The following is a 17,363-nucleotide window of genomic DNA, read 5'->3' on the forward strand; positions in this document are numbered from 1 at the left end:
GAAACATTGAATGTTATCCCAAATGTGACACACTAATAGTTGAAAAGTGATATTTCCTTACTCCAGATTAGATAGGAAGTTATTCTATCTCATATTTGCTGAAAATATGATTTAGTGTTGGAAACACCTAAAGCGCTGACAGTCATTTATGGCAGCATTTCCACAGGAACCCTACATTTGAAGAAGGCTATTTCCCAGCCCATGTTCGTAATCTATAATCTTTCTCCTGATCCCAAATATGATGCCTGACTTTGTGTGAACATATCACAAAACTCAAGCTGATTGGCTGAAATTGATTTTTCTTAGACATTTGCTCAGGTTTACAATTGTATTAATATACCATGATGAAGAATAAAATGCCGAGTTCATTATTGTTTAAATACATCCTCAACAGGAGCAAACTAAATTTAATGCCAAAAAAGACCAAATAACCACAAACTGTAGGCTCCATCATTGTGTGGCATATAGTAGCCTATTATATAACCAGGTGCGATTCTAGAAAGACCTTTTCTTACTCAAAAAGTGAATGCATTGTCCTGAGACTTTTTGATCCAACCGGAGCTGGAGCCATAGAGATTCAAACACCTAAATCTAAAGTCCTAAAATATCACTAATGTAGTTGACTCACTGCACTGTAGAGACTAAAATTCGATGTGTAAAGCCTAGGGATGAAAAAGCACAGTGCTAAAACCAACCATGTTGTCTTATTCTGCATCTCCGACTCTATAAGTTCTCTATTGAGAAGGTCATTACAAACCGCTCCTGTTGCTGCTGACACTATACACGAGAGGTCTTTAAAGTATATTGTTTGCATGAAATCTATAAATTCCCTCAAAGTAGCTTGAAATCTATCCATGCTCTATTCACTGCATCAGCTATCATTAAGCTTAGTGTCCTCCGTGGTCATACTGGCACGACCCAAATCCCAAATCAAAAGTGATTTCTGCCTCACCTTTTGTAATAGGGCACAGGCATTAATCTAAACGATTTAAAATCACAGAGAAGAGATTAGCCCTAATGCTGCAGAAACCTCAGTTTCTTTGCAAGTGGGTCCAACTCTGAGTTAGCATTCCTATCTTGCCCACAGATCAAAGCTAAGAAGATACAACCAATCCTGAATCTGTGTTAAGACATATTTGTGTGAACGCTAAAGTTGAAGAAAAATGTCACTCCAAACCCTGACTGAAGTATAAAATATATTTGTTAAGAAAACATATAGGGATAGGTCTGTTCAGCCAGACAGAGCTTCGCCTCACCAATCAATTGAGTCCTCTTAGTGGCAAATAGTCTGACAGATAGTCTAACATATTTAAAACAATGTCCCATAATTTTAGTTCTTTGTCACCCTCTCACGGCTATAAGCAGAGAGCTAACTCGGTTTAGTCTCCACCATAAGTAATTTTTTAAGGTCAAGACAGCAGTGAGTCCTTTGACAAGCTTTCAACACATCACAGTGTGTCTCTTTGCTAGCACTATGCCAAGAGACACAAAGCCGGTAGTACATTTTCCTCAGTTCTTGACAAGCACCAAACTAGAAGACAAAGCTTCAAAGAAATACCAGGGTCCACCCTGACATCTTAAACAGAATTTGTAAGAAAATGGTCCAGAAGGTACTAATACCCATACACATGCGCGACCTGTGGAGAAAATAGACAAACTCACTTCCACATTCAGAGCAGTTCTCACTGACCTTATGGTTAATTTTATGCAAGATTTTGGAAATCATAGTTTGAGTGAAGCCTTTTAGGGCAAAGTCTTAGGGGACATGTAAGGCTTATTCAATTGTGCACCCTCCAGTGAGGAACCCAGAACTTATTTCCAAGGCTCATTGCCCATCTCCTGTTCACCAATGGAAAACAGTAATTCCGTCAATGACCCCAGACCTAGCTGTGGAGGAATCGTGAGCTGCTTCTTGTGAGTAAATAGTCTTACGACTAGGGTGGTGCCTCAAGTTAGAATAATCCCTCAAGGAGCCCACCGGCCCTAAAGGAATTGCTTGAAGCAGTGTGACATGTAGGGACATCACATATTTATCTACCTCAGCCGTACAGACTGGATGAGGTATCAAATTTTAAACTCTTAGTTATCCATCTTGGGAGCCAGTGTATATTAGTAGTAAATGTGGAATGCAAGCAAAAGTTAAATAAGTACAGTACTTTATTTGTGCCAATGGGTACCACCACATGCATTTATTTTATCTTAGAGTCCATTCTGCAAGTGGTAGCTCACAAACCAAAAACTGCCTTGCTACCCATTCAACTTATCCACTGTTTCTCTGGCATGCATGGTGGTCTCTGCGCAGATGGCAACACATCACAATAGCCCGCCTTTCACTTATCTCAGACCTCCTCTAGCATTCAGCTTCCCCAAGCATGTAAGTCCCTACCTCAATGACCTTTCTGTCCTTGGCTTCTGTTGACTCCTAAGCTATCTCCTTGTTCGAGATCAGTCTCAGAAAGACACGTGAGGCAGCTAGCTGTAGCCTGCTGCTGTCCACTCTGGGCTCCTGGGGCCGGCTGAGACCATCTGCACACCCAGAGCCTAAAGATCCCCTCTCACCACCTACTGCTACCGTCACCCCCTGCACCCGAAGATAACGGGGAATAGAGCATGGAGGAAACTCAGCTGAATCCCACACTCACTGCTGCTGCCTGTGAGATAAAGTGGAGGGGCGTGGTGTGGGGCAAAATAAAAAGAGAGAAGGAGCTGGGATGGCAGGCAAGAGCACGAGAGAGTCGAGGAGTAGGTAGAGAGAACAAGAGAGTGAGACCGTGTGTCTGTGTATTAGCGATTGTCTGCTTGCTTGTCTGTGAATGCGTCATTCCAGTAACAGACCACCGCTCAAGGCCAGTGGCACACAAAACATCTCACAACACCTAAGTGGCCACATTTTACAAGACTTGTGAGACTTGCCTTTGGTGGAGTTGGTAGCTTTGCAGCTCACATGTTAGGCAATTTGCATGGCACCCACATTTTACCTAAACAAAAGTTAACAGCTAAAAGCTAGTGTAGGGTATTTTTTATTGACTTGAAATGCTTTGTTTTGTAAGCGAAAAAATCAATTAGAATATCAGGAAAAATTCACTTTTTAAGTTCATTTAAATTAGTCCTTTTGGGATGTATAGTATATTTTATAGTATGTATTTTATTTATTTATTACGTTTTATATATGACTGAATAATTTGAGACTAGCTTATCCAGGCATGCATTTCTGGATGTGAACATCGTGTATAAGTAGCACTGCTGAATATATATCACACAAATAAACCAAACCACTCCAAGGTTGGCAGAGTTTAGCCCCATTAAAATATTTTATAAGTAATACAGGCTGATAGCATCACATTCTGATAAAGTGCAGAGCAATCTCGAGATAAAAAGGCATAAGGGAGGTCTGAAATAATTTCTCAACGTGGAAAAGTAATTGAATTGTGTTTACCCTTTCAAATTAATAACACAACAAACATTTTAGACTTCCCACATTAGGAGAACTTCGTGTCAAAATTCAAAGTAGTCAATGCAACACCCCACAGGATCTCTAAGATGCCCTTGTATGATTGCTCCTTCCACAGGTGATCTGGAGTTTGAGTATGTAGTTTGAATTGTAGCAAAACTGGGCTTTAAATTGCTTTAGGCACTTCCTGTTTGAGCAGATATGAGAATTGTATCACAAGTAAATGAAGCGGTTTTGAGTTGAAGCTGCTAACCAGGATTAGACTGCCGGTCTCTGGTTCTACAGTTTACCAAGTGATACTCCTTCCATTGTCAATTTTCTAAATCCTACATACTTTTAATGGGCACATAAAAATAGACTAATCTCAAATTACACCAGTAGTAGGGGGTTTTGACATTTCCATACAGCCAGATATCCATTCACTGAAGCTGTCTGGTGCAAAGCCTGCATTGCTCCTGCTAGAGATAGCTACCAGCACTGAAGAGATTTTGGAATCAGAGAGGCTTCTTTTTGCCATGTTGGATTCTGGAGGCGGGTTAACGACAAGCACAGATCTGGATTCGAGGCTCTGAGAACTTGTCAATGGACATTGATTACTAAGAGAAATTTTGCTGGTGATAAACTGTACAATAGCTATAATCTATCCCTGAGGAAGTCTCGTTTAGCAACAAAACGTGTTCGCTGGGCTCATATGAATTGTGTTATACTGAGAAGTTTGACGAATAAATGTTGAGTATATCTTTTACAATCAAGTGTTTCTCAAGTCTATTTGATGGATGGAATATTACATGATGTCAACACACAACACAGAGATTTGAGATTCTAATAATTTGATATGTGATCAATGGATTAAGGAATGTTGTAGTTTTATGATTGTGTGTCATTGACGGGATTCTCAGGCAATTGAACCTCGGAGCCTTATCACATAAGCTGGTTTAGCACTGTGTTGTGTACTGGTGCAGTGGGGTGTAGCCTTTACTGCCAATATTCTTTAAATTCCTTCTGCTACACTTCATCTATGCTTTTTATGCAGCATCAGATACAAAGCTTGGTCTATACACGAGGGTCGTGCCATCTTTTGAATGTGCAAAGAAAAACCAAAGGAAATGATGGACGGAGCGTTGGCAATACAAGCACTCACCCCCAGTCAACTGATCTGGGTTTAATCCATCACCGTTCTTTAGCCCACTCTGCCACCCCAGTTCAGACGTGGCCGTATGCAAATCAGTCTGACCCTGTGCCTCCTGGGAACAGTCCAGCCCGAACTGCCAAGCCATGCCTTTCCTGGACCAGAAACAAGCTACAGAGGACCGGTTTCTAGCATTTCAGCCTTCTTCAGCCCGACTTGCTTGAATCCAGTGGCAAAGTGAGCAAGGGACTCACGTCTGAGCATACCCTGCCAACTTAGGGCGAACAAAGAAAAACCAAAGGAAATGATGGACGGAGCGTTGACAATACAAGCACTCACCTGATCTGGGTTTAATCCATCACCGTTCTATAGCCCACTCTGCCACCCCAGTTCAGACATGGCCATATGCAAATCAGTCTGACCCTGTGCCTCATGGGAACAGTCCAGCCCGAACTGCCAAGCCATGCCTTCCCTGGACCGGAAACAAGCTAACGAAGACCGGTTTCTGGCATTTCAGCCTTCTTCAGCCCGGCTTGCTTGAATCCAGTGGCAAAGTGAGCAAGGGATTCACGTCTGAGCATACCCTGCCAATTTAGGGCGAACAAAGATAAACCAAAGGAAATGATGGACGGAGCATTGACAATACAAGCACTCACCCCCAGTCTCTGATGCACAGGGTCAGACTGATTTGCATTTGGCAATGTTTGAACTGGGGTGGCTGAGTGAGCTAAAGAATGGGGATGGATTATACCCAGATCAGTTGACTGGGGGTGAGTGTTTGATTCACTCAAACGCTCCGTCCATCATCCCCTTTTGTATCACTTTGTTCGCCCTAAGTTGGCAGGGTATGCTCAGACGTGAGTCCTTTGCTCACTTGGCCACTGGATTCAGGATAGCCTGGCTGATGAGGATTATGAATCCGATACTGGTCCCAAGATGCTTGTTTCCGGTCCAGGGAAGACATGGCTTGGCAGTTCGGGCTGGACTATTCCCATGAGGCACAGGGTCAGTCTGATTTGCATATGGCAATGTTTGAACTGGGGTGGCGGAGTGAGCTAAAGAATGGTGATGGATTAAACCCAGATCAGTTGACTGGGGGTGAGTGTTTTATTCGCTCAAATGCTCCGTCCATCATCCCCTTTTGTATCGCTTTGTTCGCCCTAAGTTGGCAGGGTATGCTCGGACGTGAGTCCCTTGCTCACTTGGCCACTGGATTCAGGATAGCCTGGCTGATGAGGATTATGAATCCGAAACCGGTCCCAGGATGCTTGTTTCCGGTCCAGGAAAGACATGGCTTGGCAGTTCGGGCTTAACTGTTCCCATGAGGCACAGGGTCAGACTGATTTGCATATGTCAATTTTTGAACTGGGGTGGCTGAGTGAGCTAAAGAATGGTGACGGATTAAACCCAGATCAGTTGACTGGGGTTAGTGTTTGATTCGCTCAAATGCTCCGTCCATCATCCCCTTTTGTATCGCTTTGTTCGCCCCAAGTTGGCAGGGTGTGCTCAGACGTGAGTCCCTTGCTCACTTGGCCACTGGATACAGGATAGCCTGGCTGATGAGGATTATGAATCCAAAACCGGTCCCAGGATGCTTGTTTCCGGTCTAGGGAAGACATGGCTTGGCAGTTCGGGTTGGACTGTTCCCATGAGGCACAGGGTCAGACTGATTTGCATATGGCAATGTTTGAACTGGGGTGGCTGAGTGAGCTAAAGAATGGTGATGGATTAAACCCAGATCAGTTGACTGGGGGTGAGCGTTTGATTCGCTCAAACGCTCCGTCCATCATCCCCTTTTGTATCGTTTTGTTCGCCCTAAGTTGGCAGGGTATGCTCAGACGTGCGTCCCTTGCTCACTTTGCCACTGGATTCAGGATAGCCTGGCTGATGAGGATTATGAATCCGAAACCGGTCCCAGGGTGCTTGTTTCCGGTCCAGGGAAGACATGGCTTGGCAGTTCGGGCTGGACTGTTCCCATGAGGCACAGGGTCAGACTGATTTGCATATGGCAATGTTTGAACTGGGGTGGCTGAGTGAGCTAAAGAATGGTGATGGATTAAACCCAGATCAGTTGACTGGGGGGAGTGTTTGATTCGCTCATACGCTCCGTCCATCATCCCCTTTTGTGTCGCTTTGTTCGCCCTAAATTGGCAGGGTATGCTCAGACGTGAGTCCCTTGCTCACTTGGCCACTGGATTCAGGATAGCCTGGCTGATGAGGATCATGAATTCGAAACCGGTCCCAGGATGCTTGTTTCCGGTCCAGGGAAGACATGGCTTGGCAGTTCGGGCTGGACTGTTCCCATGAGGCACAGGGTCAGACTGATTTGCATATGGCAATGTTTGAATTGGGGTGGCTGAGTGAGCTAAAGAATAGTGATGGATTAAACCCAGATCAGTTGACTGGGGGTGAGTGTTTGATTCAATCAAACGCTCCATCCATCATCCCCTATTGTATCTTTTGAATGTGCGACACATTAAGAAAGGTATTTTCAATTTTCACTTTCGGGAAAAGTGAACACATTTACCAACATTTCTTACTTAGGATATGGCATATAACACTCAGTGCCTTGTGTCCAGACCAACGCCTTTGCTCTCCTCTACGATGCGGTTGACCACCTCTACTTTGACTCATATCCTGAATGTATCGCTGACTGTATTATATTTGCTTTCTTTTGCACTGCTCTCTACTTTTTGTAAAGCACTCGGATACCTTTCGGTCAGGCTAGCGCTATATAAAACTTCTTAAAAAATAAAATTAAATGTCTGCTATCCTGGCCACCAAACATAAAGATTTAATTTAATCATAACAGTTGTATCTGCATTCTCCAGAGAGAACCGGTTCGCACAAGAGTGTCGGAGTAGTTGGTGTCCTTCTATCCTTCTTCTCCCATTGGTTGCGAGAACTGTAAGCAACATTAATCTAAAACTTGAGCAAATTAATTGAAGTAATGAAAATAACTGATTTTTGTTTAAAATTATATAATTCACTCCACCTGCAATCCTCCTCAAAAGCAGCAGCATTTCCTCTTTAGTCCCTGCAGGGAAGTATTGCTTCGAAAAACCTAACTGTGGTTAGACAACACTTCCGCTTACCATCCATCACTCCACTGTGAAGAACTATGTTGTGAATTACATCACTACCCCCTCCGCAGAACTCCTCTTCCATAAGGTGGGCTAGCTCTCTTTTTTTTTTTTATCCTCATTTGCCGTCTCGCCACCCATATCTACTAACTTAGTCCACCACTGGGCTTTTTATCTCATAAGCTGGTTTGAGTTACGAGGCGTAAACTCCACCTATTTTGACTCTGGCTATTCATCGAGCGTTCTTTCTTAGCCATCTGACTCACCAGATGTGTTTTCCTCTTACTCTATTTCCGACCTGGAGTCCCCTATAATAAACATCAGCGAGATAGGCGCGGGCTTAATCATCGGAAAATCATACCAAATAATATTGTTCAACCGAAACATAAAAGGAAGGGTACCCAAAACCCTTGATTTCTCTTGGTGTGTTCTGAAGTATCAAGCTTAGCCATATACCTCATGGCTAAAATCCAATCCATTAAATGAGGGCTAGATACTGAGACCCATAACTTACATATCTCTCTACGAGCTAACAAGATGGCATAAAAGGTAAGTCTTACATTATCATTCATGCTAGCTCTCTTTGCTCACTTGGTGTAGTTGTGTATTACACTTTCTGATAGTGCCCATGCAGCCAGTGGGTGGTGGAAGCGACCAGTGCCATATCCTGTTTGCCAGTTCCACACAAATCACAACAGAAAAACAGGTGAGAGGTCAGAACGCACGGTTTTCCGGAAATTGTGGTATTAGCATTATATTGATAAGCAGCAGCATCTGATTTAAGTCTCTCCGAGAGCGTAGTAAGATGGCAATTTATTTTTCTGGTTCGACATTAGTGAGTCTTCTCTCTAGCTGAATCATATTGACATTTATGCTGGAATCCCTGCCCTGGTCAATAAGTGGCATCGCCCATTATCATCCTAGTTTGCAGTGAAGTAGACATCTTTGACGTACCCATTTAATGTGTATAAAAGGGTCAACAATTTTGCAGTTACTTGGATATTCTCACATGTTATCAATATGGTTCAAGTCTTCATTTAAAATATTAGATTTGAGGAATTTAAATATTGATTGCATTGATTGAAGTACTGATGTATCGTGACTATGATAATATTACTTTTTTCTTTACTTTTGATAAAATATGAATCATTGATGCCTATTTATGATGTGAAAGAATGATGAGATTTTTCCCTTACTGTGCAACCCTTCATCTTTTATTACTTCGTCACTCTTCATTGTATCTCTAGATTCTATGTTTTTTTGGTCTCCCAACTATTCAATCATTATGGTATTATACATACTTTCATTTGACATTTACTCTGTTTTTGAAATTATACCTTCATTTGTTATTTACTTCGTTTTCAAGACAGTTTATTACCGTAAGAAAGTTGTAACTTTGTCAAGGGTCATTTTTACTGTTTTATGATATTTCTGTAGTGTAACATGAACTCTACTAAAACCTAGATGCTTGTACTCTCAAGCATCAGTTCTGGTCCTTTGTGCAAATGAACAGGACATAAAATGAAACTCCTTTTGCAAAAAAAATTGGTATAGCCAACCTTTACCCCTAGCCTTTCTTGTGTGACACACAGATCAGATTGTGAGAGGAATAAGTTTGTCATATTTATTATAGCTTCATACAGTTTCTGAATTTCAATGACCCCAGGACATTCATCTGTGAGCACAGAGCACGCCTCTCTTTTTTAATAGGCGGTCCAGGGAATTTTTATCCCGGAGATGTAGAGAAGGTGTCTGCCAGACATGTAAGCAGAATTTCTTTTGACTTCTTGGATGACAAAATGGCTGCATGCTATCATCCTGTCACAGACTTGAAAGAAATGAATGCCATGTTGAAGGTTTCTTCCAGCCACTCTCTTCCGAATCCTGGTGGCACATATTAATGGGGATTTGCATGACCCTTGGTCTTTTGTTATTCATCTCTTTACGCCTGTGAAACATTTGAAACAGTGAAGGAACAATATTGCCTGTGAAAACTCTGTCATTCACTTATTCCCCGTTGTGTATCCACCAGGGCCAGGGGATTTTCCTGTCGTGTTAAGTCAGTCCTCGTCAGTAAAAAGGGTTGTTCATAGTTTCCTTTTCCTCACCGGCTATTCTTTTACTAGAAATGATCAGAAAAATGGCCTCCATTTCGAAATCTTTAGTCTCAGTAAAAAAATCAATATTATAGGTGATAAAATGTAGCAAACATAAAATGTGTGTTTCTAACAAGAGGCGATGGAATGATTTAGGGACTTCTACCTGAAAAAATGATTTTACATAGTGTCTGGATTTTTCATATCTTTACTAGTGTTACCCCAGACCATACTGAACAGTGTGTGCGTTCTATCAGGAGCATTGTATCAAACAATGATTATGCAGACGTTTTTTTGGTTTTTATTCCACTATGTCTTATCCTGTGAACATACTTGGTACCTTCCAAAATCAGTTTCTACGTGTCTTTTTACTGTGATCTATATACATTTAAAGTGACGTACTAAAATGTCCTTTGATTATCAAAATATCTTATCAAAAACCCATATATGAACAGTAAAACTGAAACCAACTGTAAAAATTCTGAAATTAACAAAACCTATAATACGAAATACACACATTCATGAGGTTGCTATTGCCTTGTTTCCCATCTTTATCTCAGTATCATGATTTGGAGGAGGAAGGGAAAACCATGCTTGCAAGGCTGGGGATGGTGCATGGTGCAGATACATGATGAACTAATTTTGAAGAGATTGAACACTATTAGGCCAGTTCCACCCAATGAAACCTTAGCATACCATTCAGCTTTTCTGGGGGTGGCTGTCAAACATCGAGGAACAATGGAGGTAGAAGAGGAAAATTAATTAAGAAAAGTCTGTGTAGCACCAAGGTACGCTTAACAATTAGGTAAACAAAGAGATATGTAACCTTAAGAGTTGTGGAACTATAAAAGTGCACTACAATATCACATTTGTGTCAATGGACGTGCTTCTAGACCCCATGGTAATCCATACTACATGAAAAAGAGCCTTTACTCAAGGAGCAGGTGAAGGACATCTCCTAAGAGAATAGAAGCACTGGTGCTTCAGAGGTTATGGAGTTTCTGTGGATGCCACTATGGGCTGGAGTATTGCTAATTCCCCAGTGCTCCTAAGCATATTAGCTGAAGGAGAAACTCTCTTTAAAGGAGGCATTCACTGTACCTTAGATGCCTGACGCCTGATGTAGAGTCCATGGCTTCTACCTGAGTCCAACAACATCTCTTAAATATATCCCTTTGATGGTGACTATTTCACGATGCCATGTGCAAAAAACAAAACAAATGACACCACAACAGCTAAATCAATGAGAATGTTACAGCACCAAAGATCTTTCTATAGACCGGAGCAAGGTTGATGTCTTTGTTATAAAATGCATCTGTATGAAAGTCACCAGTCTTGCAAAAAAAGAGTTGTTGCCACTAATTGAAAAATGTAATACTGATCCGAGTGACTAGAAGAAAAATCTACTGAATCACTCTCAACAAAGGCCTCCGTGCTTGTTTGGTGCACCTTTACTCATCTGCTACTTTTGACATGAGCAACCATCCATCTTAGTAGACCATTTAACAGCGATAGGATTGTCGGGAGTGACTCTCAACTGGTTACGGTACTTTCTGTCTGGTCATCTTTAGTTGGTCTTTACCCTCTTTCAGATCATCTGAGCTGCCCGTAACCAAAGGTGTTCCACAACGGTCAGCATTTTCTCCTATCCTCTTTAATATCTATGTGCAATCACTTAGGGAACGGCCTCAGAACTATATATTCAAGTTTTTGTCTTGCGTTGATATCCAAATGCTACAGAATTTTGAATCTGTTCCACCTGGTCCAATAGGCTGGCTTGTTAATGTGCTTTCTTCTGCTTTGTACTGTAATGAAAATCATGGCTTTCATTTTCAGAGAGTAGTGACTGTGAGCCTCAGTTGTGGGGCCTCTTATTCTGGCCCAGCTGGAGTATTAAACAGTGGTATATCCTGGCCTGCCTTAAAAGCTAAGAATGCCACAATACAAAGAGTCTAGCACTCAACTAGATTTTGCTGAGATGCCTGGGTTGGGAAGGGCCATCTTAATGTATTTTGTGTTGTGGTGACGTTAGTTGCAAAGGCCTGGGGCCTATGGTTTGAGTTCACCTTGCACATGTTTATTTTTCGGTTCATGAGGGACCGACCAGTCCTGTAGCTACTTGCCCATAGCCCTTGGGTTATGAGAACTTTAAGTAGGGAAAGTAGTTTTCATGTAAAGCAACCCACAGAGAAACCTAGATCTTCTCTGTAGCATTACTGCCATGTTTTAATTTGGGTGTTGATTTAGTGAAGTAGAATTCAATTCAAGTTTCAGCTATGCCTAAGGCGTCCTTCTTCATAGCATTTGTTTTCTGGGAGCCAGCGGTTTTGCTGCCCTCTAGCTTCCATTCCATTAATACTTTAGCCAGAGATTAAATGAACCCCACTCCGCTAGTAGGTTACACCATACCTCTCATCTCTGTTGCTCTCTTACCCATCATTTGCTTGTGGGGATGCAGTTTTCTGCAAAAAATGTTGATGCAGCAGGTAAGCCTAAATTGAGAGTACTCATGTGGCCAGGAGCACCAACAGCTCATATAAAATTGCTTTGTGTCCCAGCATTTACATGCGGAAAGGTCTTGTATTGTCACATTTTTCTGGGAAGGTTTGAAATAACATAAATGTTGTCCTGTGTTTGGGGAGGGGGCCTGCTATTATAGTCTTTTATTTGTGTCAATGCTAGCTGTCAATTTGTGGTCCTAATCTGATGGCCTGTTGTGTTTTTGATTTAAAAAGTACTGTGGCCACCCTGTAGGCAAATGCTGCCTATTTTAGATTAGTTGTATAGTTAACTACCTTTCATTGTATGCCAGCTTGTTCAATTATCTATTGCCTACCAAAAGTACTTATTGTAGCACTATCTTGCATGCAAAGAATGTAATCTTTCTATAGTTTTGCATCCTCGGATTGCATGCGATTTTAAAGACTTCTCCAACTGTAATCCTAAAACCAGCATGAAAAATTGACCTTGAGTGAAAACCTTTGATTGCTCCCTCTTTCCATTACTTCAAATCATCCATTCCGTACATTCCATCTTCTACATGAACCTCTCTCTGAGCATGTTTGTCTGCTTTAATCTTTAATATTGTATTCCTGCAAATAGCCCACATTTCATTTCATAGATTACAGCCTTTCCCGAAGTGAAACCACAACCCAGCACCCTAACAATACCTAGTCTTCTCAAGCCCATCTATTCATTCCGCCAGCCATTTGCATGAATTCAGATAGCCCCCACTAATAATCACACCAACTAGTTTAATCTACCACAAAGAAACTGACAGAAAAAATGCATGGAATGGTTTTGTTGAGATAACAAGATTAATTCTAGTAACCAATAACTACTGGATTAACCAGTAATTTGCTACTCACAGAAAGTGCTTCTACTCCACTTCAGCGGTAATAGTTACTAGGAGTCCTCCAGGACCTGCGCATTTTGGATGACCTAAACTGAGGGCTTGGTGTCTCAACCTCTTCCGGACACCCCCACAGGCTATGTCAGCCATTAGACCAGCTAGCTCTTCAGGGCCACTACCACCTCCCTGTATTCTACAGTGGGGTATGTAGTTTCTGGCAACCACTGAACATGACAACCCTGATTCCTCAGGGATTGTGGAAAACAGTACAGTACATTTCGCTCAGACACTCATGCTTGCTTTCTCTCAGAAAATACACAGGATGGCGATTAGGATGTTTCAATAAGAATTTATTGGTCCAGCGACAGGCTTGTGTAAAACATATGTGCTCCGACAATTAGGAAACCTAAGCATACGGAAGAGATATCTAGTACCAATATAGTAAATAATAGATACATTTTTATCACAGTGCTAATAAGATGAACAGAAGCAGTTCAGATAAAAACAGTAGCACTTGCATATTCCTAAAAATGTGCGCCCTAAGTCATTTGCCTAAAATGTACCTAGCTTAACCTGCATGTGTAGGTGTATGTGTGTATGGATATGTGTATCTGTAGCCAAGAAACCTCACCTGATGGCTGGCAATGAAGGACCCCATCTGTGTGTCGAGTATGACAACTCTCAAGGGATGTCAAACCGCTGCCTGTCGAAGATTCAGTATGCAGGACCCCCTTCTCAGCTTGGAAGGAATTCTCCTCTAATTTGTAGGGGGGGGGGGTGAGAATCTTTTATACTAAAGTGGTCACTCAAGGGTTTTTTCTAGAATCAATATGTTTTCAAAACAACCATGGATGTTTTGAAAACAATCATAAATGTTTTGAAAACAATCACTGATGCTTTTCTATAAGTATGTTGTTTGTTTTAAATCGTTAATAGGCAAAACTGTTTATGATTTTAATGAGTAGGTGCATTTAAAAAACATGTATGGATAGGCAAAGTTTGTTGACCAGTTATTTATGCACTTCTGCTAGATGTCTATCCATGGTGCATAGTCAAAGAAATATATGTTATGGTGTGTGGTGCCATGCTAGATGGCCAAAGTCATTCTTATTTCACGCGACGAAATTCTGGTGTGGGTTGTTTAAAGGAAAATGCAAATGAAGGGTTAGGACTAGAGAGAACATGTTGTTCATTTACTTATCAATTTACATTTCTTACACAGCTGCTGCCTTCCTTTGATATTTGTGCCTGGACAGAAGAAGACGTGGTAAACACCCCCTTTCAAGATAATCTGCACAGATAACACTTTGCATTTGATTGAAATGGAAACGAAAAATGGCCCTGCCCTAGAGAGACTGGCCCGCCAGTGTTGCATTGCTAGCATGTTCAGTGTGTTGGTGTAAATATGTTTGTGGTGAATGGTTTGCTGATCTATTTATGCTCTCTTCCTTATTGTCCTTTTGAGATCAAAATGGAGTATGAAAATAAATTTATCAGACATTTTGCTTGCCACTTAGTAATTAAGAATAAAATGAAAAATGTGTTTGTTAATCAAATTTTAAATCGCACGTTAATAAAGATGCAATTAATTCGAGAATTGTTTATCTTAAGCTCTGCTCTCTTCTTCTTTTTCCGTTTTTCTTGTGCAGTCCGTTTTCTTAAATTTTTAATTGATCGTTGCAAAATGTCAAATTTCCACATCAGACGAAGATGCAGCCAACTCGGGCCTGCAGAAGCTTTCGAAGAATACCATGTCCCTGCAGGGAATTTCAATTTAAATAGCAGTATAGCCCAAAAGGACAGAGTAGACAGCAGCACCACACTCAGTGCTTAGGAGTTTTGGTCCCTTTTGGTATTAAAAACAAAATGAGCATACAATATTAAAAAAAATATATATATATATATATCCAACCAGAAAAGGCTTGTGACACTGTCATAAAGAAATTGAATTAAACCGACATGCATACGTTCCCCTTCAAACCTGATGGTTGGGCCCACATACATTTCAGAAAAATGTTATAACATGTAAAAAAAAAAATTACGATGTTTTCATATGCTTGCATGGTTAGCCAATAAAAAAAATACTGTGTCCTTTTATAAAGTGGATTTAAAAGAACACTGAGTAACAGAATGCGAGGTGCTGTGGAGCTCTAACCTGTAATTAAAATAACAAACATTGGAAAAAAGCTGAAGACAGGTCTCTATGAGGATTCCTATAAATAAAACATGGTGCTCTGCTCTACAGGCCTCTGAGGTTTTTTTTTCTCTTTTACTGTAGCCTTACACCCCGCTGCCTAGAGCTATACTGGGTGTTAAAGGCCATGAGAGCCTACGGCAAGGGCATATAATGTGTGAGAGGGCCTTTAACAACCGGTAAAACCCGAGGAAGAAGGGCTATAAGGCTATTAGAACATTCCACCCACTAAGGGTATAATGCTATAAATTAAAAAGGGAGAAAGATGAAGACAAACATTGGAATGTTGGAGCTCCGGGCTTATACCAGCCATTATAATCCTGGAGTTTTTCCGTTTCTTTCATTGGAACTCTCAACATTCCAATGTTCTAATACAGAATGGCAGAATGACCCTTATAGGTTCTGCCACTGCTCACTGGTGGCTGTAAAGTAATCCTTCCCATGTATATCAGATTTGTAAAGAGTCTATTAATAAGAAACTGTACTCACATTTTAGTGCCTTTGGTTAAAAAAAGTTTTGTCTGCAAAATGTAGCTAATCAGATTGGAACTTGGTCTGGTTACTGAAGGGAACTTTTGTTTGACTTCAATAAAAAAGCTATGTGGCCTAGCATTAAAACATATTTTAGAATGTACTTCCATAGACTTGGTTTACAAAATGAAAAATTCTGTAACGTTTTTGGACCTCACAGAAGAGTCCAGAAATACTTCTCAGACACGTCTACAGTCACAGTTTCCCAGGAGTAATTCTGGAATTCCTTCGTACACTTTACTTGAATGTACATGCAAACTGCGTCATTTTACAAGCGTACCGTTATGTTTTGTATTCAAAAAGCATGAATTTACATGTAAATTGATTTGCTCACATGTAATATTACACCAACATTTACACATGTATACCTTTTCTCTACTTCTCAAACAATTTTGGGATATTTCTTCCTTATTACGAACCTAGACGCAAATTTCTTATTTACTCTCACTGGAGTAAAACTGCATTTGTGTCCAGAGTTGTACTGGTACTGCAAAATGTTTGTGAATACCCTCAAACCTGCAGATATGTGGGTGTGCACCTCCTTGCAGACAGCCCTAGCCTTTAATGCCCACGACTCGCCCCTTTGGGAAAACCTTTCCACATGTAATATTACATTCTACTGAGCGTTTGTGAGTCAAGCCCATAGCGTTTTAATAGAGCGTGTTTTCTGAGTAATGGTGCAAGCACTCTCCCGATCAATAACAGAACACCAGGCCAATCACAACTGCTCAACCTAAAAGATATTCATTTAATTTGATGTTTGTAATCGCCTCTTTTCATTCACCAAGATCTTTCAGTAAAACATAGAATCTAGACTCAAAACTATGCACATTTCAAAATTTGAACTCTATAAACAATAGGCAAGCTCTTATTTTCGTTAGAAACCGGCTTTTTAGTTAGATGGGTTTGACAGATTGCATCTGTGATGAATTATGAATTCAAACTATTATGTTAATTGAATGTAAGATTTAATCTACAATTGTTCACTTTTAATGACGATGGATTGCTGTTATTTCTAACATTCACATTATAGTCCCTGTATCTTTTCACAGTACTTCTGGGTACAGCAACTTCTTAAAACAGGTAAGCACCTCAGCACATATTGCATATTATATGGTGATGGCTCTGGTTGAGGGAAGGAGGGAAATGTTGCTGTGACTAATGAACCCATAATGTTTCCTGTTGTGTGCTAAGATGATGCCACGTCCGAGCAGAGCGTGTACGCCAGCTTGTTCAAAGCACACCACATCACGGGCAAGAGGCTATTGCTTCTGGAAGAGATTGACCTGAAGGACATGGGCATTGTTTCCAAAGGACACATCATCCACTTGAAGGTATAGTTAATTGCACATGCAGTTACTTAAAGATGCCTCCCATTGAAAAGAAGAAGCTTGTCTTCTTACCCAGTCTTTCCATATTAACAATCAACGACAGTATGGGTTCCGGAATGTCCCTATATTTAATTATGTCTGGTTGGGGTGTGAAACGTATCATGATACAATGCTCTAAATGGTCACTGTAAACTGT

At 40.9% G+C, this 17,363-nt stretch overlaps 1 protein-coding gene across 2 annotated transcripts in view; it reads left to right on the forward strand.

Annotated features, from left to right (window-relative positions):
- The window catches only part of MAP3K20 (mitogen-activated protein kinase kinase kinase 20), a 1,049,056-nt gene that overhangs the window by 900,590 nt on the left and 131,103 nt on the right, over window positions 1–17,363 (forward strand). For both annotated transcript variants that reach the window (XM_086956144.1, XM_086956145.1), the window contains exons 12-14: window positions 14,334–14,378; window positions 16,889–16,919; window positions 17,031–17,170. In XM_086956144.1, coding sequence (XP_086812270.1) covers window positions 14,334–14,378; window positions 16,889–16,919; window positions 17,031–17,170 — 216 coding nt within the window. The remainder of the gene's footprint in view (window positions 1–14,333; window positions 14,379–16,888; window positions 16,920–17,030; window positions 17,171–17,363) is intronic.

This window comes from Lissotriton vulgaris, chromosome 2_1 (assembly GCF_964263255.1).
Source record: "Lissotriton vulgaris chromosome 2_1, aLisVul1.2, whole genome shotgun sequence".
Taxonomy (NCBI): domain Eukaryota; kingdom Metazoa; phylum Chordata; class Amphibia; order Caudata; family Salamandridae; genus Lissotriton; species Lissotriton vulgaris.